Here is a 24586-nt window from a genome sequence, read left to right as displayed (position 1 = left end):
GTGCCTTCAGGGAACATATCTTTGAAGAAAGAAGAACAAGAGCAGATTATTTGCGAGGTTTCGTCCCAATCTTCAGATTCGGCTATATGATGAAACTCGAATCCACCTCTGCGGCGATTCCATGGTTTGCAGTATCTGCTCAAGAAAGCAATTGTGGGAGATTTTTTCTGGTAAAAAGTAAAAAGGGCATCCAGTCACGCGCTCTCAATCCTCAAGTATCAATAGTTGTAGATTTTTATCAATCTATATGCCTCCTTCAGGCCGCGTGGCTCTGAGACAAAAGGAGCCAGCCCTGTTGGGATAAGTGACTCCAGCTCCCAGCTGTGTATGGTTCCTGCCTCTACTGTGCTAGCTAGTAGATACACATTTAAAATCGTTTATCCCAATTCCCAACCAATGTCAATGCAAGGACTGTCGCGTCTTTTCATATTCCTCTGCCTATTCCCTCCCCGCTCCTTGTTCGCTAACATTTTGATGTTTTGACAAGAAGCTCCTTTTCTGCCAACCCCAAAAGAGAATGCAAACTCCAAAAAGCCAGATACCAGCTGGCCATAAATGCAACCCATACATACAGTGTAGTCGGTACACGCAGTGCAACCAAATATTTCTACAACGTCGAATGTAGTTATGAAGGCGACCCGCGAATGTTGCGGAAAAAGGGAAGGGGTGGAGTTGCACGAAGTAACGACGAGCAGAGAATTCACCGAAGTAACAGCGTTTTGGCACCTGCTGCATATGACACCTTCTATCATTCCTCAAGGCTCACGCTACGGTCGTGGTGTTGGCGGTTTGACGAGACGGCTCGCGAGCAGAACGTGTTGGTTCAATGGGTTCCTTGGGTAAAAGTTCGATCTGCCGAACCAGGAAACTCTTCTCATCGGTAAACTGGTCATCGTCCGTGCGGTCCTCGAGGAATTTCGGCAGGAATTTCAGTAACCGATCTTGATTGTTGATGAGAATCCGCTGTACGGCCACTGATTTGTCTGGGTTCGCGACGAATACCTAATCACATTCCTGTTAGCAATGGTTGCAGTAAGCGGAGGCAACAATAAGATACCTTGAATACATGGAATCCTTCGTATTGAACCATTTTGCGATCATCTCGAAGGAGCTTCATGCAAAGTTTAAGGTTGTCTCCACTTTCCACATATCTCATCATCACACTGTAGTTCGCACGGTCCAGTAGTATTTCACCCAAGAGCTTGATGCTCTGTCTTTTGGTGACATAAGAGTCAGATTGTACGAGAAAAGTGTTGAACTGCGCGAAGAAGTAATCGAAATTTGTTGATAGATACCCTGTCACGAGAGACTTGTGGCGCGTGAGGATTTCCTTAAGATTGGCTACCGGTTAGAACCGCCTTCGGGGATGTATCTCGGAACCTACGTACCCTGAATGTGGTGAATGCGTCTGCACTCAGCTCAAAGCTTCCGCGGTCAATCCAATGGAAGAATCTCCAGAATATACCAGTTCCGCGCTGGGGAGTGGCAGGTTGAACTTCGGTGAGCCTGATGGCGGGTTCACCCTCCTTGGACTGATCATATAGAATAATCGCAGCTATCACGTCGAACTTCAGTGCTTCCCTCAGGATAGTCCCACACGGCATCGCGCTCTGGCTGTGTTCGTAGCCCCTACATAATTCGATAATGATTTCAGGACGGTTGTGCACGATGTAAGAGACGACGGGAGGGTCGGGTGAGTTGGCTTGAGGAGGCTTGAAGCGGAGTATGTGAGAGAATATCGTCTGGGTGTCCTTTCTTGCTTCGAATGGAAGGTTATGAAGAGCGCCAGCAAGTTCGTAGAGAAGGTCCTCTTGGAGCATAGCTTGAACTAGGGCATGTACTTGGTCGGGGGAGACTTCAATTTCTGCAGGTTGTCAGTGTTCAAGGCAAGATCTCTGTAATGATGAGATAAAATAACCTTGAGTTCCCTGCACCATAAGTTTCATCTGCGAAAGTTGCTTGGCCAATTCATCTTCCACCTGAGAGAGAATTGAAGTGTTAGCCAGCACCTCACCCGTGAGATGGAAGAGCACAAACTGATAGAGGCATAGGACGGACTTTTGCTGTGGTTGGAGACTCGCGGAGCCTCACTAACAGATCTTTGATTGATCTCACAACATCAGATGGCTGCCGAGATCGACCGCGGTTAAAGAAGAAAGACATCCTTGTTTATCTTATCAATGGTGTGAAGTTCGAAGAGAAGCGGAGTGAAGTGGCGAAATGAAGGTTGTAAAACGTAGGGGTGAGAGTCAGAGCATTTAGAAGAAGCACTAAGCCATTGAATATTTGAGAGGATGCATATATGGGAGGAGAGATGTATCAATTCGTTCTCGAGGGGAGTCTTCGGTCTTAAGCGGTGATTGATAGTTGGCGGGGAAGCAGCTGGCCTGAGGCCGTTATCGGGGGGTGTAAACAAAGCAAACAAACCCACTGGACGGAGGCGGGGCAACCGATTCTGGGAAATTTTCCCCTGCTTCAGGTACTTTTTTTGCGCGGGGTCTTTTCTAGAATTTTGCTTGTTGTTTGATCAACTCTTCGTGCGCGCTCCGTACTGTTCCTTTACAATTCGTCCGGTCTCAATTGCCACCATGTCTGCTCCCCTGTCTTCAGACCGTCCGCTAAACGACGTGGATCGTGATTCCGTCACTTCGGAAGATTCAGACGCTACGGATGAAGAGGGGTGGGAAGATGTTGAGCCCGATGATGAGACACAGCCGGTTGTCGGTCTTTTCTCCGACAAAGTCTATCCAGATGTTCGATCCCTGCTCGTCGAAACCAAAGAGAAACACGACTTTGACCTACGGAGGATTCTGAAGGAGCTTGGTGTGTAGACATTCCATTGAACCTCGAACACTGGAGTGTGATAATCCGCGACGACACCTCCGCAGTTCAGCTCAAGTGACATATCATGGTGTGCAGATTGGCTAATCTTTTCCTTTTCCGCTCTTCGCACCAGACTTGGACGACTTGGATACTATCAAGTTGGTCAACTATATCCGTTCCGAGGTCAAGGCTGGCAATTTGACCCCCGATGTCTCGTCGAAGGACAAATTCAAGGACGATGCCTATTTGAAGCCTGTTCTGGAAGATGACGCCCTCCTTTACAGCCTAGGCGACATTGCAGACGAGGAAGCCGGGAAGGTCGGTGGTACACAGGCCGAGCGCCAGGTTATTGCACTACAGGAGGAGTTGGAACGCCTTCAGATTCAATTCTCAGAGTACAGACTTGCGGTTCAGAAATCGTTGGAGGAGCAATTGACCAAGGAGGATGAGAAGCTCGCTTCTACTCCAGACCAGGCTTCTGCTGCTCGTGCTGCTAAGAAAACCGACGAGGTGGATTCGGACTATTTCTCATCCTACTCCTACAATGGTACGCCGTTTCGATCGTGGTTTGTCTTTCCAGATTTTCTCTTGCTAATATATGCTCAGGCATCCACGAGTCCATGCTCAAAGACACCATCCGCACTGACTCCTACCGGGATTTCATCTACGAAAACAAGCACATCTTCAAGGACAAGGTCGTCTTGGATGTTGGATGTGGTACCGGGATTCTATCCATGTTCTGCGCCAAGGCTGGTGCTCGCAAGGTGATCTCTGTCGACAATTCGAACATCATTGACAGGGCCAAAGAGATTGTGTATGAGAACGGATTCGGCGATGTTATAACGTATGTACTCGGCTTTTCTTATATGGAGTCACGGAACTAAATTTTGATATCACAGATGCATTCGCGGAAAGATTGAGGAGGTTACATTGCCCGTCCCGCAAGTCGACATTATCGTATCCGAATGGATGGGCTACGGTCTGTTGTTCGAGGCAATGTTTGATTCGGTCATCTACGCCCGAGACCGCTATCTTGCGCCAGGAGGACTTATGGCTCCGTCACACGCTACGCTTCGCATTGCACCGCTGGCCGATCCCGAGCTGATCGAATCTCACATTGGGTTTTGGCGCGACGTCTACGGCTTCAACATGAAGAGTATGCTGACGGGTATTTATGATGAGGCCCTTGTCCGTTTCTTGCCGTCATCGGTACTGCCCGCGAAGTCAGAAGTGTTCCTCGAGCTTCCGCTCCATACTATCACTACCAAGGAACTGTCCTTCCTCAAGGAGTTTAAGGTCACGTTGAACGAGGATATCGACTCCCTCGACGGCTGGGTGATTTGGTTTGACATCTTCTTCATGCCCTCGAGCGATTCTACAATTCCGGCCGACGCTGTCCCCTCGGACCTGCAGAAGAAGGGCATCGTGGCTTTCACCACGGGACCTGATGGCAAAGAGACCCATTGGCAGCAAACTGTCCTCCTGATCGACCACGGTAAGAAGGATGCTGTTCCTCTGAAGAAGGGCCAGACGATCACAGGAAAGGTCGGTTATCAGAAGAAAGACGCGAACTCAAGATCCCTGGATATCACTGTGGAGTGGGACGCACAAATCAGCAAGAAAGGATCTCAGCAGTGGTCATTGCAATAAGATAGACTCAAATAAAAGTTTGGTTTCCATTTACCTCTGGTCTAACATCCCCATCAGCCGCTCGCTTCAAGAACGTGATATTTCAACGGACTGGGTTGGCGAAAGCCTGTAGATTCAGCGAGACCTGCTTTACTCATAAAGCACGCAGTCAAGTAGCAACAATTTGCGAGTATCTCGTAATGAATCTCAACGCTTCGATCTGTCCCACGGTATCATCAATCTCGACTATCGCGCCTGTGATGACTCTCGCAATGGTGGCGATGAGAATGGGAGCGAGGCCTTGAAACGGAGTGGTGTCTGTGTGAGCGACTGGACGTTTCATCGCGGCCATGCCGATGGCTTTTGTGTGACCTTCGTTCCTTATCGTTCCGGTGCTTACCCGAATATTCGTCGAGCTTGAAATTTTCAAGACTATCTTTCGAAAGCGAGCGTCTTCTACGGCGACGCGACCGGGCCTCGTCAACGGTTTTCAACGCATCAAGTTCTCGACTCCTCTCCTCGTTCCATTTCTTTCGTTCTGTTTCAACAGACCTAAGCTGACGGACTCCCTTCTTCATGGCGAGAAGAGGATCGTTAGAGTCCATTCGCGCTTTTTCTCTTTCCCTTCGCATAGGGTCCTCGTTACCCCAAACGTCCTTACTGGGTGCTGCTGCTTGCGCCGCACTATTACTTTGAGAAGATGAATACCAAGGGTTCTGGCCAATGTTCTGTCGGAAACCAGCTGCATTCGAGAACCGCATCGTATACTGGTCCTCGTAGCTCCGTTGTTTGTCGGCCGCCTCTTTCTCTGCTTCGGCATTCTTCTCTGTGCGCTTGCGGCCATCCTCGTCGGGGAACAAGTTTATATGTCCATTTATGTCGTGAAGTGGCGCGTCGCTTTTGTTCTTGTGGGCGCGTACTAATTCCTCTCGCTTTGCCCGCGCGAATTCTGCATCTTCTTGCGCAAACCTGATATCACGATCTGTATCGTTTTCACCTGCTAGGCGCCTTCGTTTTCTGTAGCTTCGTGCTGGATCGGCGTGAGCTTTTCTGTCATGTTGCGATAACGACGGATCAGACACTCGTGGCGGAGGAGAAGGTGGTTTTTCGCCGCGAAGGATTGCAATCCGCCGCTGAGCATCATCTTCTTGCATGCGACGCTCCTCCTCCTCCTCCTGTGCTTGAGCTTGTGCTTCATCGCGCCGGACGCGGGCTATGTTTTCGGGATTGTAGACGTTCCATGACTTCTTACCAAGAAGGTGACTATAAAAGACAACATATTAGAGACGTACGATAGTTTGCAGAACATGCGGACTTACAGAGGCATTCTCGAACGTTCACGTCGGATGGTGAAGTTGACTCAGGGATCGATAATCACTAACTTACGTCAGAAGCGATAAAGGGCGGCAAAACGAGCTCCGCCCCGAAGAGCTAGGCACCCGATAACGTGACAAGCTGCCACCATCATCTCTCCAGAGCGCATCAGCGATCAGCATTTCCTCCACCTTATAAGTCTCAAGGACGGATTGAGCCTTTTGAGGGAGAATGTTCAACCGCAACAATTACTCAAATCCTTTCGGGTCTAACCCTCCGCAACGAGATGGTTACTCGCGACCCCCGCAGGGCTACCCGCCTCAGCATGGAGCGCCGGATGTAGGGTATGGAAATCACCCATTGCAATCTGCCATGAAACGTATATATCTAATGCTTATGGTCCGCAAAGGGGATACGGAACGCCGTCGCCGCAACGACGACCCACGCCAGGTGGTGGTGGCCGTCCGCCTGTACAAGCTACGATGGGCGGGGGGAAAACGGAGGGCTCCTGGGTTCTGTCGCCTAAAGAAAGCCCGAACAAAGAGTGTCAATTTGGAAACCTGTAAGCTCGGATGCGCCTAGAGATTAAATCCGAGGGAAACATATATACTAATTCGTCCGACAGAGTCGCTGTCTCGACGCAGGATTTCCCCCGAGCCCGGTTCGGACACGAAGATATCCACATCATTGTCAAAGGTCAATATGTATTCTCTGCGCGCCTGTTTGATGAGTTTCCGGCGGGATTCATCGGTCTATCCAGCATCCAGCGACCTTGGGCTAAAGCCGGGCTTCGTGACACCCTCGATGTACAGATATTCGATCCATTCCGCCAAGGTGGAGGAGCATACATTGGGTCTTTGGATGTCGAGGTCAAGTTCGCGGGCAGATCGAGAACAGATGCCTTGTATGACCAGGATGAACTTGCTAGTACAGTAATAAGGGTAAGCTAGGTTGCTCCCCAGGTTTGTTGACTTTGACTGACGTGCCTAGAATTTTGAAGGACAAATATGGTCACCTGGACAGCCCATCCTTATGGATCATCACGGAATACCTCTCCAGTTGACAGTCAAAACTGTCGTGCGTGTCAATTTGACGTCCGAGAAAGAGACAGCTTCTGTCCCAGAGTCAGATCCTACTGCCAGAGCTATTCTTACCCAACATACCTCGATCAACTTCTACAAGGACGCCCAAAGCGATATTCAGATCAAACCTGCTAAAAATCGACCCGCGGCGAATGCTATCATACAGCCGGATTTCAACACAGAGAAGATGGGAATTGGTGGTCTTGATTCAGAGTTTCACACAATCTTCCGCCGAGCCTTTGCATCCCGCATCTTCCCACCGGACATCGTGGCAAAACTTGGTATCCAGCACGTGAAGGGCATCTTGCTTTATGGCCCTCCAGGGACGGGTAAAACATTGCTTGCCCGACAGATCGGAAAAATGTTGAACGCGAGGGAGCCCAAGATCATTAACGGTCCGGAAGTGCTGAATAAGTTCGTCGGACAGTCAGAAGAGAACATTCGAAAATTATTCGCCGATGCAGAACAAGAGTACAAAGAGAAGGGCGATGAGAGCGGACTTCACATCATCATTTTCGACGAACTTGATGCCGTATGTAAGCAACGTGGAAGCGGAGCAGGCGGCGGTACTGGCGTCGGAGACAGTGTCGTCAACCAGCTGCTCTCAAAGATGGACGGTGTCGACCAGCTTAACAATATCCTACTCATCGGTATGACAAACAGAAAGGACATGATTGATGATGCATTGCTCCGTCCTGGACGTCTTGAGGTGCACGTCGAGATCTCCCTTCCCGATGAGGCTGGCCGAGCCCAGATTCTTGGTATCCATACGCAGAACATGAAGCAAAGTGAGTTGATGGACCCGAGTGTCGACCTGGCAGAGTTGGCGGCCTTGACCAAGAACTACTCCGGTGCTGAAATTGCTGGTCTTGTAAAGGCAGCAACTTCTTTTGCTTTCAACCGTCACATTGACTCAGGTAAAACCGTTCGAGTGAAGGATGACGCGGCGGAAATGAAGGTTAATCACTCCGATTTCATTCATGCTCTGGATGAGATCCAGCCGGCCTTCGGTGTATCCGAAGATGAAATCAAGATGCGTATTGAACACGACATCATCAACTACTCAGAAGAGATTGACATGATCCTCAAAGAAGGAGAAGCGTTGACAAGAGGGTTGACTCTCCCTGATCAAGCATCCCTATGGTCTACATTGTTACATGGTCCAGCTGGCAGCGGGAAAACTGCTCTTGCAGCTCAAATTGCGCTTGACACTGGAGCTCCGTTTATCAAAATGGTCTGCCCTGAAGATATAGCTGGGTTAAGCGAGATGGCGAAGATTCAGCATATCCTGAGGGTATTTAACGACGCCTACAAAAGTCACAGAAGTGTTGTCATCGTCGACGACATCGAATCCATCATCGATTATGTGTCCACTGGGCCCCGTTTTAGCAATTCCGTGCTGCAGACACTACGAGTCTTGTTCAAGAAGCATCCGCCCAAGAACCGAAGGATCCTTGTCTTGGCCACTACATCCGAGCGAGCACTCATGAAGCAACTGAACATCTACAACTCTTTCAATTCTGATATTAGGGTACCAAATGTTACGCATCATCAGGAATTGAAGCTTGTCATGGAGAAATCTGGCATTTTCACAGAGGACAACATTCGGGAAGCTTTGGGGCGAATCGACGACATGACAGAGGACACAGCCACTGGTGTGGGTGTCAAGAAGATCTTTGACGGAGTTGAGGAAGCGAAGAGGAATCCCCATGCGCCGGTGGATCAATTCGTGCGTGTTATTAACCACGCTATTGAAGAAGGACGAGTGCGCCAGATACCGAGGGGTCCTAGCTATGAGTAATATGACCTTGACTATGAGTATATAGGTACGCTTATCACTATAGGTTCGAAATAGAATTGACGTTATTTCTTGCTTCCAAGTTCTGTGTTCACTAAAGCCAAGTTCTAATGTTTGTCAAAACACGTTATATAATTCACGCAATTCTTCTCTAATACAAGGTGGCCACCTGACTGGAGGTCTGCCTGATTAGCCTTTGATTGTGAGTGCATCTTCGCTTATTCTGTTTGAATATTCACTGCCAGCTAAAAAAAAGGCCGCTGGGTGTTACTGCCCTACTCTGTCAAGTGATCTATGGATGGTGGTGTTCCTCTCTACCTACCCTTTTAGTCACTTCCTTTCCACTACCTGGGTCACTCTCTTAGATTGTTTCTACACTTTAGAGATAGCCTCCAATCCTTCTTTACTATCTATCTTCACGTTTCCCCTCACCTTCAAGATGATTCGCACCTCCTCTCCTCGTCGCCAGTCGGCCGCCTTGCAAACGGCTAGCATCAACGCCACGGCCCACCCATCTGTCCCCAAACAGATCCTCAAGAAGAAGGCTATCTCAAAACGCGAGTACCTTCTTCGCGAAGAATGGGCCCCGGAGACAATCAATGAGTACCAGATGGTTGTTGATGAGCCTTCGGTCACCCCTGTGCCCCCGCCAAAACCCGCACCCAGAGTACAACAGCAACAGAGGCTACAGAGGCCACAACAGCAAACAAGCACTGTTTCCAATATGCATGGTCAAGGCCGTGGCCCAAATAGACGCACGCAATCTCAGGCTCGATCGTCGTCGATGTTTGAAGAATGGAAAGCGCGATCTTTGGTTAGTCCGGACAAGGCCAAAGGGGAGGATAAAACCATGGAAATCGATGGGAATTCTACTGTTTCGCTGAAAGGAGACCACAAGCCTAGCCACGGCGCTACACCCAGCGTACCAGATATTACTCTCAAGGAAACTAATTCCGCCCCTACTATCTCGTCGCCAGAGAACAACAAACCAGACCTCAACGCCGCGCCAGCAGTGTCAGAACACACGGCCAAGCAAGCAAGTCTTACTCCTGTTGCTCCGTTCCACGGACCCAACAGGACGGGCGGCGATGCTGCATCTGGAGACGACAAGGTCAGGGAATCTACAGTCGTCCCTACTGCCTCGTCACAGCCACTAAAAACAGAGGGTAGCGCTGCACCCCTTGTTGAAGACAACAAGGTCAAGGAAGCCAGTGTTACCCCTACTGCCTCATTACAAGTTCCCAAGACAGACGATGGCGCTGCACCAATCACCAGGGACGACGAAGGAGAAAAATCTCATGTCGCTCCTACTTCAGCGTCAAGAACCAAGCATAGACGGGGTTCCAGCGCTGCTTCCGGCGTTACAAACAAGATCAAGGGTACTCGTGCTGCTCCTACCTCCTCATCGCAAGCACCCAAGACTGATGGTGGCGCTGCGCCGGTTGTCAAAGCTAACAAGGTCGACGGAACTGATGCTGCTCCTGTTCCCTTGTCGAGAAACAAGCACAAGAGGGGTGGCAGCGCTGCATCCATCACTTCGAGCAACAAGACCAAGGGAGCTGGTACCACTTCTACTGCCTCCGCGCAGGCCGGCCATAAAGCGGAAGTCAACGCTCCCATCATTAGTGACAGCAAAGTCGAAAGATCTGGCGTTACTTCTAGTGCCTCGCCACAAGTGAACAGCAAGACGGAGGAAAGCCCCGCATCGGTCAATGCTGCTGGAGAACATCCCGATAAAGCAGTCGACAACCAGATCGAACCCATGCCGACTTGTGATGTGCAGTTTCATCAGCAGAAGCCAGAGGAACTGGCCGGCGGGTCTGCAGGTAAAACACCCAACTTTAAGACTCATCAAACATCGCTAACATGTCGTCGAATCAGAAATCCAAGCGCCTGCTCCGTCATCTGGTGTTACTGCTAGTACTGCGGCCGCGAATCCCTCTAAAACCACTCGAAAGAGAGCGAACAAAAAAGGGACGATGATTGACAAACAAGATGATAAATCACGGCCCCGAGAAAGAGTACCGGAATATGCTTATATAGCTCCAAGCGGGACTGGATTCACCCTCACTGAGCTAGGGAACCTGAGGATTGGAGTCAAGCTCGGTGGCCCCGATAAGGTATATTTCCTCCCATGCTTCATCGAAGACCCTTGGAGTGGGATGGAGCCGAGTCGCGCAGTCCAGCCGGCTCCCGAAACTCGCGAAGTCCGACCAGCCGAAGCGATGAGATGGTTGCCTGCATCTATTTGGTAACTACTGAATCCTACCTGGCTCCGAAGGCGTGCCTGTCTGTTATGAGGTTATTGAGGTTATTGGCTGGGACAAAGAGCTGGTTGGATGAGAAAGAAGGAAAGGAATGTTGTTTGTGCTTTCTATGTTGCCCGCCGTCCAGTTCCTTACTGGAAGGATGAATGTATGACTCCAGGAATTTGACCGCCCATTGCGATAATATGAGACCCGGCCTCCGAACTGCAAATGAGCTTTTCCTAGCGAAGCGAAACGTCTCACAAGCTAGGGGTCCCTCGCAAGAACATACGGCTGAGCCATCCATGTGGGGTAGTCGTCATGGCTAATATGTATGTACATAGAGCAGCCCAAGAAGCGAGCTGGAATCGAAGTACTTAGAGTGAACGATCCGTCAATTGAGGTGTATGAAGGGAAATATAAAACAGCTCAAGCTTGTGTCGCACTTGAAACGCCAAGCCTCGACACTTTCCTCACTGGTACATCATATCACGTGATCTTTACATCCACCCCTTTATCCCATCCCATCCTGACATCAACACTCGGGCACCTAGCGTACGCATTGGGCACCGCCGCGCGGGACCAGAAACGACAAAAGCAGCAATGCGCCTTACTGAAACGAGAGGGGTGGAGCGGAAACGTGGCGGTGAAATCGCGTGCTGAAATGATGGCAAGGGTTAGGCAGGAGAACTTCCTCTCCCAAACACAGCTTCAGCGGAAATTTCGACTCTCTCCTGGCTTGTCTTGGCAGCTCTCGCCTCATTAACCCTTTTTGCATCCTGGGATGAGGAGCCTTGTGCGAGCTGTGCGCAGGTCTCCGGTTTGGGCTCGCGTTGAGACGGTACGCCTAGTTAGGTGTTCAATCCCCCACCATATCACCGTTGTAATAGGTTAACTGAGCCGCTCCAGAATATCTCCGCGAGGAATAATGTGATGCTGTGAGATGAAGGTTGCCCCTCATCGTTGTTGCTGCTCTTCAAGGGTGCTGTCGCATCCTACAAAGGAGTGTCGGTTCCCCGGGAGCAAGCCCTTGAGGCTGCTAGGGAAGTTTCGAGGGCTGATCTGATTTGTATTGGCAATCTCTACCCTTCAGAGGCTGACGACGGAGAAGGATGTGGTGCAAAATATGTTTCATGGATTGAAACCCTACCAAGACGGCTCAAGATACAACTGTACATAAACACGCAACCGGCCAAGAGAAACGACAAAAACTAACCCGATATAGAAGCGAAAAAGCGCAAATCCTGAGAGACACCCAATATACTAAGACCCTGGACCCATTTTCGCAGAAGAATCAAACCCCTCATCATCGTCATTACAAAAGATATATACGGATCCTCCCGGGAACCAAAGCAGGAAAAGAAGAGAAAGGAAAAGGGAAATCAGCGGCATGTGCTGATTTAGTTGTCGTCGAATGTGTACTTCTTCGATGCTCGCCGGTACTCGTCGGGGTGAATGCTCTGGGCCTTCGTTTTCAGGGTGCTAAAAGCCGAAACTCGTCAGCTTACTGCTCTTTGGAGCCGGCAAGCGGATCCTCTCGCCATTAGCTCCAGCTGCACCGCCAGTGCATCTCGAGAAGCTGCCAAGAATGACCGTGACGGCGGAGCGCGGCGGATGTCCGCTCTCCATTCTGGCGGAGCGGAACTTGACAACAACCGTCGGGTGCGCGGAATTCTTAAAAAGAGCAAAGACAGGGAGGAGTTAAAGACTCACTTGACACGTTTCTGAGTCCATTCCAGATCGCGCTTTGTTTCACGAGCGACCTTGATTCCGTCCGCAAAGCTTGTGCGCACACCCTTCAAGCGCCTCTGGGCGAGAGCTTGGAGTTCAAGCAGCTCGCGTTGCTTCGCGTTCAATTGACCGGAGCTGTTCTCGCGTGCCATTAGCACGATTCTCCAGATTTCTGTTTTTCCCACGATGGCGAGGAGATTGATTTCCGTTTCTATAGGATTCTGAAGGAAACTTACGCTTGCGCCTGCATTGCGAGGCCTTTATCCAATGGTGTTGGGTCAAAGGCATTTTGCAAACGGTCATTGAGAACGTCGACAACATCCACGCTCGAAAAGGAACCTGAGCTGGATTCATAGTCACCGCCAGCACTTCCAGAGCTGTAGCTGAAGCCTCCAGAGGTACGGCTTCCAGTGGTAGTGCTGGCATCGGAAAGATCTGGGGGAGAACCCGAAACTCGACTGATGGGGTAGAGGCTGGCGGGGCCAGGGGTCTTCGAGGGAACGCTCATGGGAAGAGCAGGAGATTGATAGTGATGGGTCGCCATTGTGACAAGGAGAGAAGTCTCGAAGAAGAAGTGGACAAGAAGAAATGCTTGTTGGGTAAAGGAATTTGGGATGAGGGTTCCTAGAATCAGGCAGTGATGTTCAGCGTTTAAAGCAGGACTGAGCCAGAGGGATGGGAAGGGAAGAGGGAGGAAGAAGGACGATACCATGAAAGTTGAGGGCTTTTATAACCCTCAGCGGAGGGTCTTCCATCCGGTAGACCCCTCCTGAGCACGACCATGGCGGACGAGAAAGGAAGAAGATGGAGGGGGCGATGTGATGGGCAGGTCAATCATTGGGCGAAGGACTATCACAGAAAACCTTTCTCCCGTACCCCCCTCAACACCCGTCCTCCTAGTCCGTCCAGTTCCCTTCACTCCCAACCCCCCAATTCCGCCCCTCCGCCGATTCCTCGCCGCCAATTCGCTCCTCATTCCGAATCGACCCCGCTCTGAGTGGAAAGACGAGAAGCTAAGGGAGTCAAATGGATGGCCGGAGACGGGTCCAGCCCTCCATATCATTTCGTCGTCGGGGCACAAGCCCACACGCCGGTGGCAACTCGGCGAATGCGTCTAGCCACGGATTCCTGTTTTCCGTTGGGTTGCAAAAGAAATTGACCAGAAGAGGGGTATGAGAAAGATATAAAGATGATGGCGATGGCCGCCAAACCCGGCCGGGTCGTCTGCTTGGGAACTATATAGATCGAGCCCTAGCCCGCGATTCACGACTTTCTCGCCTCAACAACCTTCAATTCCTTTCTTACGCGATAGGGATTTTTTCCAACTTCAGCTTTCCAATCTGGCCCTTTCGTTCTTTTTCTTTTCTTTTTTTCTTTGACAACGTCCTTTCCACGATTGTTTAGAGCGCACAATGCTACTTTTTGCCAATATCCGGGGGGCTGGGTGGCTGGGCATACCTCGAAATCGGAGAGAAACCCCCAGTCACAAGCACGAGGACGATATTTCACTAGACACGGTGCCGCCGCTTGATCATGACGCACTGACTTGCCTTGATTATCCGCTTTTCGCTCGCGAGGGTCGCTCGCCGTTTCTATATTTTTGTGAGCTTCAATCTCGAGTGACTCCCATCTTTTCCTTTTTTTTTTCGCGGCAAGCATGGTTGCATCGGGTGAATGCTAGGTAGTTATGAAGATGAGGTAAGGCCATCACACAAACTTTGGTCCCAAGTTGTGCCCAACGCCCTCCTTAGCAGGTCATTTTGATATAAAGATCCGTGATCGAAACAAATATGCAGGGTGAAAAGCGGGGAGCTGACGCAATCACAGAGTTCGGAACATAAGAACCTCTCAAGTGTTAACAATTGTTGAGAAAGTTGGACACCATTGCATGAGCTGAGAGGAGCGAGGCCCAAGAGTACCGAGACACCACAAATCCCGGGGCCAGGTTCTGCCCTGCACAACAAATGGCTCCACGGACAGCCTAGGACCGCTCAAGTGGCACGGAGCCGGAAAAGGGAATTGTGACCGTGTAACGAGCGATTCTTTCGATTTTGCTGAAGGAAGGAGTGTCCAAGAATCTGGCGCCGGAGTTTTGTTGGAGCTTCCGCACATCGGCGGTTGGCCACCTACTTCGATCACAGTCCCGGAAAAACAGCCTCACTCAGCAAGGCGATCAGACCCGGTAGCGGGAAACCAAACGGCGGCAAGCGCTTTAGACGCGGCCAGCTTGAAAGGGCTCAGCGGAGAACTTGAGGAAGTGGGCCTGCTTTGATGCATGGACAGGAACAGGGAGCCTGGCTAATCAGCCGCCAAACAAAGACGGCACTACGAGAGAATCTCTTTCTGCCAGCAGGAGTCTCGAGCACACCTGTCGGTATGGGACAAGACAGTACGAGGCAGACAAAGTGGAGAACGAAAAATAATCTGAAAGAACTGGCACGAATCATCTCGCAATCTCTTTCGCTGACCCGATATGACGGCCTCTGGCACAGGGAGTGCATGTCTTCTTGCCTTCGACTGGGCCGCTTCTTTGGGTAAGATAATCGAACACCACTCAGCATCTTGGATCTCCTCACGATGACATCCACCGTTAATCCACCGAAACCACTAAGATCCCAGTCCTTCGGACCTTGTATGCACGCATCAAGCACCATCAGCGCCCTCTGTGACTCTGTCCTGCTGCCTCACGCCGGCGCAATCGTCTTATCCCTCTGGCTAATCTTCTTTTCCTGTCCGGAGAAGTGCGTGAGCTCGACTAAACACGCAATCTGTACAGATTAACGGTGACGGAATGGCGCCTTGTTTCTCTCCCACCACACGAGCCCAACCAGACCACTGGGTAATACAGAATACAGAAGCCCAACTGCAGAGAGCGCGAACTCGGATATTGGGCAAGACATCCTTTTGAGGTCATAGCCCGAGCGTTTCTCCTTTCAGGCCCATCTTCTTCTCTCTGCGAGTTTCCCTCACTGGCCGCAGTTCCTCCTACAGGCTTGGGTATTCACGTTTGCGAAGGGAGAAATGGTTCGACAATTCCCGAAGAATGATTAGCGGCTTTCGAAACTTCCTGGTCTTGCCGTGCTCGGGTAGGCTTATGCAACATTCTGCTCAACATTTTGCTCATGCCGCATCAGCACAGCCAACGTCATTTGTCGTCCTTTCTGTACAATTCTTATATTTTCGCCTGTGACAGACTGAACTGTACGCTGGAAGATGTTTGCACAACTAAAATCAGGGTCTTGTGGCATCCGATGAAGCACTATTCCACTAGGGCCGTCCAAAGCGACTTCCCCATCATCTGAGTTCAGTCAATTCCAGGAACCTATTTTTCAAGACTACCAGCACCATCATCAATCACCCCCTCATGAGGAATAATTAATTTATCTCCAGGATGGCCACTGATGCAGACGGTGGGTGCAGTGAATGTGGGGTTGCATTGAATTCGCCTATCGTTCGTTTGCTCTTGCGCAGTTGCTCACCGCCACATGCAGTCCCAATAGTTACTTGCTTCCTCCATACCAGTCGTGTCCTCCGATCACTGGTGCGTCAAAAAGGAAGCTACTAGTCGCAACCGCTGGACCCTATCCCGTTCCCCGACGGTTTTTTTTTTGGCTTCATCGAGCTTCGGGTGCGCTGATAACAGGATGGGGTAAAAGCGCATGCAACCCCAGGATTACGTTCCCCAGCAAGATAACTCCCACTAACTCCTGGTGCCCATAACGCCTGATTTGGCCAGGCCGACTTCTCACTCGAAGAGTCCTCGAGGCTGGGATGTTTAAGCGCTTGGCTTTCTTTCCCCAGCGCCTTCTTCGCCGAGTCGATGTCTCGGCACCTCGCTCTCCCTCGTAGATTGGGATTATTACTAGTACTTCCCAAGCAGTATCCGAATATCCCTCTAGCAAAAATGTTAAATTCGTGACGAAGGAAGGACCAATTAACGGCGCGAAATGCAGGAACGTAGTATCCGCGCGGCCAGCCTTCTGACACAGAATCGGACAAGGCACATACTTCAGCCTGATTCTCGACAATCCTATTAGAGTGACAAGAGCGTCGGATATCACAAACCAGTGACAAGAACTTCCTGATAATATACTACATAATATTCTTCTAGTAAGCAGAAAAGGAGAAGTCATTAGAAGGTAAAGTTCATCACAAATGCTATTCCAGACGGGTATCCATCAAAAACATCACTATACTTGTTCCCCAAGATCTAACCATCACAGCAACAATATATATCAACCAGCACCAACTGTTCAGTAAGTTTTATCTACTCCAGGCAAAAGACAACATGGGCGGGGCGGACCGAGCAGAATTAGCATCATAAACAACATCAGCAACACGGGCGCCATAGAATAGAACAAGCAGTAGTAGAAAGCATGTTTCTGAGAATACAAGTTTCAGAATGGTAAGTAGGCAATTGTGGTGTGTGTATTGCTGTTAGCGGTGGATTCGGAGGGTGCTTCGGGTGGGTGTGCGTGTCCGAGCGGATGGAGCAAGAAGCGAGAGGAGAGAAGAAGAGAAGAACAAAAAAAGTATGGTATAAGCCTTTGATATCAAAACCCACGACGCCATGCAATGAGCTGAAAGGTTCAAATGAACAATACTCCTGAAAGCCAAACCCCCCTGATGCTCATAAGGTATCCATAACACACAAAGCCGAATGTAGATGCATGAGGGTAAGGAAAAGAAAAAGAAACAAATTCCCGCCTCGGTTCGTATCGGCGGGAGAGCCGTAGGCTCGAAATCAAGCAGGTGCGCCTACACCTTCTTCTACACCACTAGTTCGCACCGAGAAACTCTCACGAAATTTTGACCAATGAAGATAAGCCAAATCAAGTGATACAGCAGGCCGTGGCACACGTTTTTCAGCCTCGATATCCTTCCAATCCTGAACTAGTGTCGCAGAATGCAAGGATAGGTCACTCCGCGCGAGGAGTAGTATCGGGCCCTTCCCTGAGGCGATCCCGAAGTAGAAGCAGTGGTCGGCCAGGATCGAGAAGGCCCATCATCATCTTCCCCAATTCATTGTGCTTGATTGGTTTCGTGACGTAGTCGTTGAACCCGGCACGTGCCGCGTCTTCGATCTGGTCGGTCATGGCATTTGCAGATAGAGCCATGATCGGTATCTGAGGATAATGATTCTTCAGTTCCCACATGCGGATCTCACGGCATGTTTCGTAGCCGTTCTTGATGGGCATCTGAATATCGCACTAATCGACTGTTAGCTGCAAGAAACATTAGTGAGCGCATGCCATATGCTCACAATAATCAAGGAGTAATATCCCGGTTCCTTGGAGAAGACCATCTCAGTGCACTGCTGACCATCCCCTGCGGTCTCTGCCATAACCTTGATCTTGTCGAGATATTTCATCATGACCTGAACACCACTGTCAGCTCAGTCTGTAATACTTGTGAAGCGAGAGCCCACTTACCATGCGATTTGTCTCATCATCCTCTACCAACAATACCCGGTAACCCTTATTCCCAATAACCTCCTTAACCATCTTTGACATGGTCTTGAAATTGTTGTTGATTTCACGAGCCGTGTCCTGGTTTCTGTCTTTGCTGAGGTCGCGGCGATTGTTAGGATCAAAAATCGGAGAAAAGGCCGATGGTTTGACAGGTTTTGGTACAGTGAAGACGCACTTTCCACTAGAGGAAAGCTCCTTGATATTGGAAATAATTCGGCGCTTCTGATAGAGATCAGAGATAATGACGAGAGTTGGCGCCTTCTCTGGTTCACGAGTTCCGACCATATTTATCACCTCCACAATCTCATCCACATTGGGCAAGTTAAGGACCAGGTGGGTAATAGGGGCACCCGAATCGAAGTCCGCTGAATCTTTCCAATCCTCAACGTCCGGGAAAGACTTGATCGAGTATGGAATCTCATGAGGAACCACTTGCTCAATGTGCTGCGTAATAGCTTTACGGGTGTTCTCCAATGGACACAAGATGAGTATTGAGTATGCAGTTCCGGGCGGTACAGGCTCCAGTCCAGCTGCCACCTTTGCCGGACTGTTGAGTACAGGGTTGAGAGAAGCCTCAGACTGGCCAGATACGGACTTGAAGGAGTCTACTCTCGTTAGAGGATCAATACTGTGAAGTTCCGGGGTCGGCAACGCAGAAGAGAAGGAAGATCGTGCGGAAAAGCTGCCAGATGCCAAGCGAGCAGAAAGCTCTGCGCTGTACGGGGGTTGATGGGGTTGAGAAAGAGGTGATTCGAGTGGCGATGAGAGTTCTGCTGGTTCCCGGCCTTTGGAATCCAATGCCTCTTTAGATGAAAAGAGTATCTTTTGTAGGGATCCGGATTTTGAAGGCTCACGCAGCTCCCGAGGAAGGCTAGGCTCGCCCGGGGCCGGTGGCGGCGGAGCGTCCACTTTGACGTAGAATGAGAACTTGGCCCCTTGTCCCTCTTTACTGCTAGGCGTCAGCAGACCACCGTGCATTTCCACCAGCTGCTTAGACAAGAACAGCCCAAGGCCACTTCCTGCATTTTGCTGCGAGGCATTTTGTCCGAGTTGACTAAACCGCTGCATTAGACGCTCGGCATCCTGCGCACTGAAGCCTTTGCCTGTATCAACAACGTCGAAGTTCAACAGAATCTCAGTCGGCTTGGAGAGGGAGCTAGTATTGCGATCGACTGAACAACGTATGTGAATCTCTCCTTGAGCGGTAAACTTGACTGCATTGCCGACGAGGTTGATCAAGACTTGTCGAATGCGGAATCTATCGCCAATGACCATTTGCGGGACGTCCACATCCATGAGATAATTCATTTCGAGGCCTTTGTCGATTGCTCTAGACGACACTGTGTCGATCACGTCTTCAATAACTGATCGCACATGGAACCAAGAACTGACTAGGGACATCTTTCCAGCCTCAACCCTAGAGACATCCAGAATATTGTCTACCAACTCGCGCAAGTTTGTCGAGCTATTCTGAATAGTATCAAGCATCCGCCTTTGATCCGTGTCAAGCTGAGTGTCAAGAATGAACGGGATAGTGCCCAATATCCCATTCAGGGGAGTGCGTATCTCGTGGGACATGTTGCTGAAAAACTTCGTTTTCGACTCCATTTGGTTGTTAAGCTGTTGCATCGCCTTGTTGAGCTCTCTCTCCAGATTCTTGCGGTCGTTGATATCAGTACAAGTACCGTACCACGAGGCCTCACCGCTTCCAAAGCTGCTAGTCTCAACTCGGACCAAACGAACAAGGTGCCATCTGAAATCTCCGCCTTTTGATCGGAGCCGGATTTCTGTCGAATAAAAGACACGGCCGTTCTCATCTTGCTGTACGGAAGCCACGCCGCGCTTAACAAGCTCGTCTAACGCTGGGGTGACACCATGATTGAAACTCGGCTCCTGCGCTTGTGGTTTCCGTGTCGAATCCTCCGAGGGCTCCTCTGATGATCGAACAGCAGGGGTACTATTCTGGGTTCCAGTCGCAAGATAGAAAGAAAGTAGACCGCATTTTTCTAGATCATCGTGGTGCACGTGTTTCGCGAAGCCAAAGTTCAACGCATCATCGAGATCCTGGCCAGTGTACAGATGCCACTGCTCGTTCACGAAAATCAGGCCCCTGTATTCGGCTGCCTCAAAGACTATTTGAGGCACTGAGTTAGAGAAGGCTCGGTACTTGGCATCGATTGCAAACTTTTGTCTTTCTTGCGCAGCCTTCAGCTCGGTAACATGCTGCTCATGTATATCAAGGAACGATCCGATCCAATACAACACTTCCCCAGTTGCGGAAAGTAACGGGTTTGCACGAAAAATAAACCAGCGATATGCAGACTCATCGTTGAATCGCCTGACGCGAACTCGCTCTGTGAATTGTGAGCCCGTGCGTAGCGCATTCGCCCACTGCTCAGCTACATGGCCGCGCTCGCTGCTATGGATATTCTGCCAGGGATCCCTCAGTTTCTGCTCCTGTGGCTGACTTCGCCGATACGCATCAAATTTGGAGTTTGTCCAGATGACTTCACCACTCTGAGGCTTTGCCAGGAAAAGGTGCAGGGGAACAGAGTTTAACATGAGCTGTGCGACGGTATCGGTAAAGGGGCGTGGCAGCTCGCGCTGAAGCTGATTGTAGAAGGAAGTACCAGAGTGCTGGCGAGAGGATGTTTGTGTGGGTGATATAATCGGTTGCGACTTTAGCTCTTGGGGAGATACGGCTGTCACATTGGGGTCCGATGCAGCGGCTTCCTCGTCCGTTGTATTCTTCGGCCACGGTTTTCCTGGTGATATAGCAGACGGGGATGTAGCAGAATGCCGAATCTTTGCCAACCGGCTTCGATGCTGGCTTGGGCCATCGCGGGACGTCTTTGATTGTGGCACGTTGAAATAGCTGTCAAGAGGTTCGTTGCCGGAAAGCCGAGCAGCCAAACCGGGAGATTCAGATATACTGGCCATATTAAGGTCAAGGCAAGGAGTCCCGAGCGTTGATATAGCTGGGCTAAATCTGGTCGAACTGGCCCTATCATCGGGACTCGACAGACTAGCTCTGGCGGACAGAGAGCCATCATCCGTCACAGTATAACTAACATGGCCGCTGAGGCCTGCTACAAGCTCCAACTCGCTACTCTCGTCCGAGAATGTCCCACCCAACCCGAGCAGGTTCCCAAAGCGTGGTATCTCTAACCGAGACGCAAACTGCCGCTCCAGTTGACTGTAGTGCTGTGCCAGGCAGAAAGAGGTCGTAAGATGGGGCATAAGGTAGGCTAAAGATTGCCTCAGATTGGACGGAAACGGTATGGCTGGTGAGAGAATTGAGATGACGGCGACAGGGAACCTCAACGGAGCTGAAGTCGACTGTTTGGATGGCCCACTATGTAATAATGGTATGTGAACAACAGACTTGGCCAAATCAACCCCAATTGCTTCTAAGGGGTCAGGGTTCGAATAATCATGTAAGGGAGGGTTTTTAGCGAAAGCCGTTTCATCGACCGTGTGGTTGGAAAAGAAGGGGTTTTGTTCGGGATGGGCGCGAGGTGCTGGAGAAGGAGCTGGCGACTGCGACCAAGGAGATGGAGGGACTTGTTCGTATTCATCGAGAAATTCCATGAAGGGGTGACGTTGCGCTTGTATGACGGAAGCCGCAGGGTTAGAGAGGGATCTGGCTCGAGCGGCAGTCGGCGCGGTTCGCTGAGGTATATGAGAAGGTTCAGCGGTCGGAGTCACTTGAACCTTGTCTTCCGGAGTTTGAACGGGCTCGGCATAAGGTGCCTTGGATGCCGGAGAATGCGAGTATTCTCGCGTCAAGATCACGGGTTTCGTGCGTCCAAATAACTTTACCACACCCGTCCTCTTGATAAGAGGGTCTGGCTCAAATTCTAGGGCTCTCGTCGTCGGGAAAACAGCCAGTCTGTGGTATTTCTGAGTAACGATCGCGGTATCATGAGTAGTTGTCTGCACAGGCGTCGGGGTTTGGTCCTGTTCCTGCATGCGTGGCGTCTCAGACTTGAGCGGGCTTTTCAATCTGCGCAGTGTGTCCGCGTCATTCGGGGCAGGTTTCTTCCTGTCTTTGCCGAACCCAGCGAACGAGTGCCGTGTCAAAAGTGGCGGTCGGATCCCAGAACTAGCCGGCGTCGGAGGTCCATTCACAACATCTGCATCAGGCGTTTCCTTCACGTTCTCGGCATGTACCAATACCTTCGGGTGCGTAGTATCGCCTTGGGTTTCAGTCGACGGGCCCAGTTTGTCGTTCTCAGGAACACCTTCGTTGAATATCGCCTTTTGGCCCCAGGGTACATTTTCGAGATCCGTTGCATCACCTGGTACAGCAAGTGAGGCCCGCTCTGCCCCATAGTGCGTCTGCAATATATTAACAACATTTGTCCACCAGGCGTCAAGACCAGGATCTGCATTGAGCTGTAGTGTGAGCTCATAAAGGTTAGGACTCGGATAGGCTGGGTCTTCCACGACAGGCTTATGGTCTGCCGGCACGAATGCACTGTTGGATGCCGGAAATAGAGCTGGAACGGGCTGGTGTCCTTCAGCCGGGATATGTGATGATGCGATATGACCCTTCAACTTCTCGGCGGGGAGAGTCAGCTTAAAAGAGCCGTTGTTCAATTGCGATACGAATTTTTGTTTCGTTTTTTGCGGTGACATTTCTGGAAACGGGTACGACGGCGTTTTCAGAGGCAAGGGTTCGGGAGTTGTCTGCGACTCCGTGCCTCGAATTGTGCCGCTGGATCCGGCTGAATCGGGCGCTCCGGTGAGGGGTGGTGCGACCTGCGGCGACAATACATTGGAGAAGCGTCTCTTCTTAGTCGATTCTGGCGGGACTGAGCTTGCGGATCCTTGCGGCGCAGCGATCTCGTGAGGAACTGAAGAACCCGGGTTCTGGGAGTTTCGCATCTGTTGGTACGCAAGCAATTCTTCCATCTGCCGCCGGAGGTCTTTGAGGGTAGGTTGATTTCGACCTAGATCCTCCTCATGCCCGTTCCTGGCATCTAAATTCTCTTTCTCTGCAGAAGTATGTAATCGATATTGATGCGCGGTCTGCTCAGGTGGGACAGAATAGGGTGAAGAGTTAGCCTTCCGAAGATCATATCCGGAGTCTGAATTTCCACCGACTGGGTATGCGCCTTCTTCACTGTGTACAAATCTGGAGAAGGGTTGAGAGGAGAAACGGTGGTGGGACTGAGAAGCGAGAACAGGCGAAGGGGCTTCAGCCGGCGATGGAAGCGGAGGTGTCCTCATACTGTGAACTTCCCCCATTATACACTTCCTCCACCGCCGGGCAATTATTGAATTCTCCTAGGCAAATCCAACTTGACCAGAGTAAATGAGGAACTCATCTCTCGGACGGGTTGGTCCGCGATCAGGAAGAACAAAACGTTCGCGAACGTCAAACCAGAATTATGACGCGTAAATGACAACTGGGGCACGAGTGACCATTTATGTGTCTCTTTCAGGGCGGAACATATATAAGTATGTATATGAGAAACAGAAGTATAAGGCGTATCGAAAGAGAAAAAAAGAGGGGTGGGGAGGGCTTAAAGGGGTGATGGGCAACTTGTTGCGAAATGAGAACCAAAAAAAAAAAAGCGATGCGCAAAACAAGTACCTATCTCAAGGTCAGAACAGGGAGAAGGGAAAAAGACCAAGTGTATTCACAGAACATGCAATGAGGGATAAATCAACAAGGAGGAACGTAGCGCAGAGTACCATAAGGGAAGAATCTGCGTAGGAGACGGAAGAAAGGGCAAGAACAGGTGACCACCTAAAGGGAAGGGAGTGAAGCGGTGTATAGGCATTGGTTGTAGTCCAAGGACTCGGGGCGAATCTGGATGGGGAAGTGAGGACTGACCTTTTTACCGCGCACTGGAACCACGAGAGATGAATGGTGGGTGGTTGACAGGAATAATATTATTTTACAAGATCGACGGCGACTCCTGGTGGGTGGTTATTCTTGAGAAGTGGGAAAGTCATGAATGGAAAATGGGCCGTCCTTCTGGGGCGCTCCAGCCTATGACGTAGGGGAGCTCTGGGGTGCTGCAAAACCGCGGTAACGAGTGAGGAAGCTCGTTCCAGAAGAACGCTGGGGCTGAGTGGGGAGCTGCCTTGGGACAAGGAGCAAGAAGCCGGATCTGAGATTGATCAGAACTCAGCAGGGGCCTTGAAAGTTGGAGCTGGTGGTGCAGAGAAGCGGGAGAGAGATGTCAACTTGAAGTTGAGTGTGCAAGTGGAAGATCGGAGATGAAGCCAAAAATTCGGGAGGGAAGTAGGATAGTCCGCGAGGTACACCTACCAGAAAGCTCAAAGTAATATCCACTATCCAATGGCTAGTTCGAGTCACTCAAGAGTCTCTTCAATAACGGTCAGTTGACGGAGACGGAAAGTCGAGGAAGGTACATAGTAGTCTGATTGGAGTTTTGTACGATATCGGACCTCGTGTGGAAACTTCCACCCAGTCGCCGGGATAGTGGGTAAAAACCAGGAGTGAGATTTTTCCTC

The 24586-nt window shown here is 50.5% G+C and overlaps 9 protein-coding genes across 9 annotated transcripts; 4 read left to right on the top strand and 5 right to left on the bottom strand.

Annotated features, from left to right (window-relative positions):
• Positions 1–208: 208 nt before the first annotated feature.
• BJX68DRAFT_234714 (Mo25 family protein) lies at positions 209–2317 on the bottom strand. The gene is made up of 5 exons (XM_071039789.1): positions 2059–2317; positions 1919–1979; positions 1389–1864; positions 1058–1330; positions 209–1002 (listed from the first exon to the last, which is right to left on the bottom strand). The coding sequence occupies exons 1-5, from the start codon at positions 2161–2163 to the stop codon at positions 763–765; spliced, it is 1155 nt and encodes a 384-aa protein (XP_070900573.1). The 5' UTR covers positions 2164–2317; the 3' UTR covers positions 209–762.
• Positions 2318–2588: 271 nt separating this feature from the next.
• Positions 2589–4473, top strand: BJX68DRAFT_254501 (protein arginine methyltransferase RmtB; the record flags this gene model as incomplete). Its single annotated transcript, XM_071042894.1, has 4 exons — positions 2589–2823; positions 2957–3370; positions 3430–3667; positions 3723–4473. The coding sequence occupies 4 exons, from the start codon at positions 2589–2591 to the stop codon at positions 4471–4473; spliced, it is 1638 nt and encodes a 545-aa protein (XP_070900572.1).
• A 108-nt stretch (positions 4474–4581) lies between these two features.
• BJX68DRAFT_58012 (uncharacterized protein) lies at positions 4582–5877 on the bottom strand. The gene has a single exon (XM_071049437.1). It carries the CDS (start codon positions 5604–5606, stop codon positions 4689–4691), a length of 918 nt encoding a protein of 305 aa, XP_070900571.1. The 5' UTR covers positions 5607–5877; the 3' UTR covers positions 4582–4688.
• A 120-nt stretch (positions 5878–5997) lies between these two features.
• Positions 5998–8649, top strand: BJX68DRAFT_254500 (AAA family ATPase SEC18; the record flags this gene model as incomplete). Its single annotated transcript, XM_071042893.1, has 4 exons — positions 5998–6110; positions 6176–6328; positions 6392–6707; positions 6757–8649. 4 exons carry the CDS (start codon positions 5998–6000, stop codon positions 8647–8649), a joined length of 2475 nt encoding a protein of 824 aa, XP_070900570.1.
• Positions 8650–9942: 1293 nt separating this feature from the next.
• BJX68DRAFT_234707 (uncharacterized protein) lies at positions 9943–10410 on the bottom strand (the record flags this gene model as incomplete). Its single annotated transcript, XM_071039788.1, has 1 exon — positions 9943–10410. One exon carries the CDS (start codon positions 10408–10410, stop codon positions 9943–9945), a length of 468 nt encoding a protein of 155 aa, XP_070900569.1.
• A 35-nt stretch (positions 10411–10445) lies between these two features.
• Positions 10446–11003, top strand: BJX68DRAFT_234706 (uncharacterized protein). The gene is made up of 2 exons (XM_071039787.1): positions 10446–10472; positions 10528–11003. The coding sequence occupies exon 2, from the start codon at positions 10626–10628 to the stop codon at positions 10899–10901; it is 276 nt and encodes a 91-aa protein (XP_070900568.1). The 5' UTR covers positions 10446–10472; positions 10528–10625; the 3' UTR covers positions 10902–11003.
• A 1289-nt stretch (positions 11004–12292) lies between these two features.
• BJX68DRAFT_265624 (KxDL motif-containing protein) lies at positions 12293–13167 on the bottom strand (the record flags this gene model as incomplete). The annotated part of the gene is made up of 3 exons (XM_071045292.1): positions 12293–12374; positions 12606–12758; positions 12860–13167. 3 exons carry the CDS (start codon positions 13165–13167, stop codon positions 12293–12295), a joined length of 543 nt encoding a protein of 180 aa, XP_070900567.1.
• A 2519-nt stretch (positions 13168–15686) lies between these two features.
• Positions 15687–16469, top strand: BJX68DRAFT_234697 (uncharacterized protein). The gene is made up of 2 exons (XM_071039786.1): positions 15687–15709; positions 15758–16469. The coding sequence occupies exon 2, from the start codon at positions 16047–16049 to the stop codon at positions 16341–16343; it is 297 nt and encodes a 98-aa protein (XP_070900566.1). The 5' UTR covers positions 15687–15709; positions 15758–16046; the 3' UTR covers positions 16344–16469.
• A 743-nt stretch (positions 16470–17212) lies between these two features.
• Positions 17213–23834, bottom strand: pkhB (putative sensor histidine kinase/response regulator). The gene is made up of 3 exons (XM_071049436.1): positions 18056–23834; positions 17887–18000; positions 17213–17833 (listed from the first exon to the last, which is right to left on the bottom strand). Exons 1-3 carry the CDS (start codon positions 23345–23347, stop codon positions 17543–17545), a joined length of 5697 nt encoding a protein of 1898 aa, XP_070900565.1. The 5' UTR covers positions 23348–23834; the 3' UTR covers positions 17213–17542.
• Between the last annotated feature and the right edge of the window lie 752 nt (positions 23835–24586).

The sequence above is a fragment of the Aspergillus pseudodeflectus genome (assembly GCF_044049435.1).
Source record: "Aspergillus pseudodeflectus strain CBS 756.74 chromosome Unknown BJX68scaffold_15, whole genome shotgun sequence".
NCBI classification, from domain to species: Eukaryota; Fungi; Ascomycota; class Eurotiomycetes; order Eurotiales; family Aspergillaceae; genus Aspergillus; species Aspergillus pseudodeflectus.
Note: the sequence above shows the minus strand (reverse complement) of the source record. Positions and strands in the feature narration are given on the sequence as shown.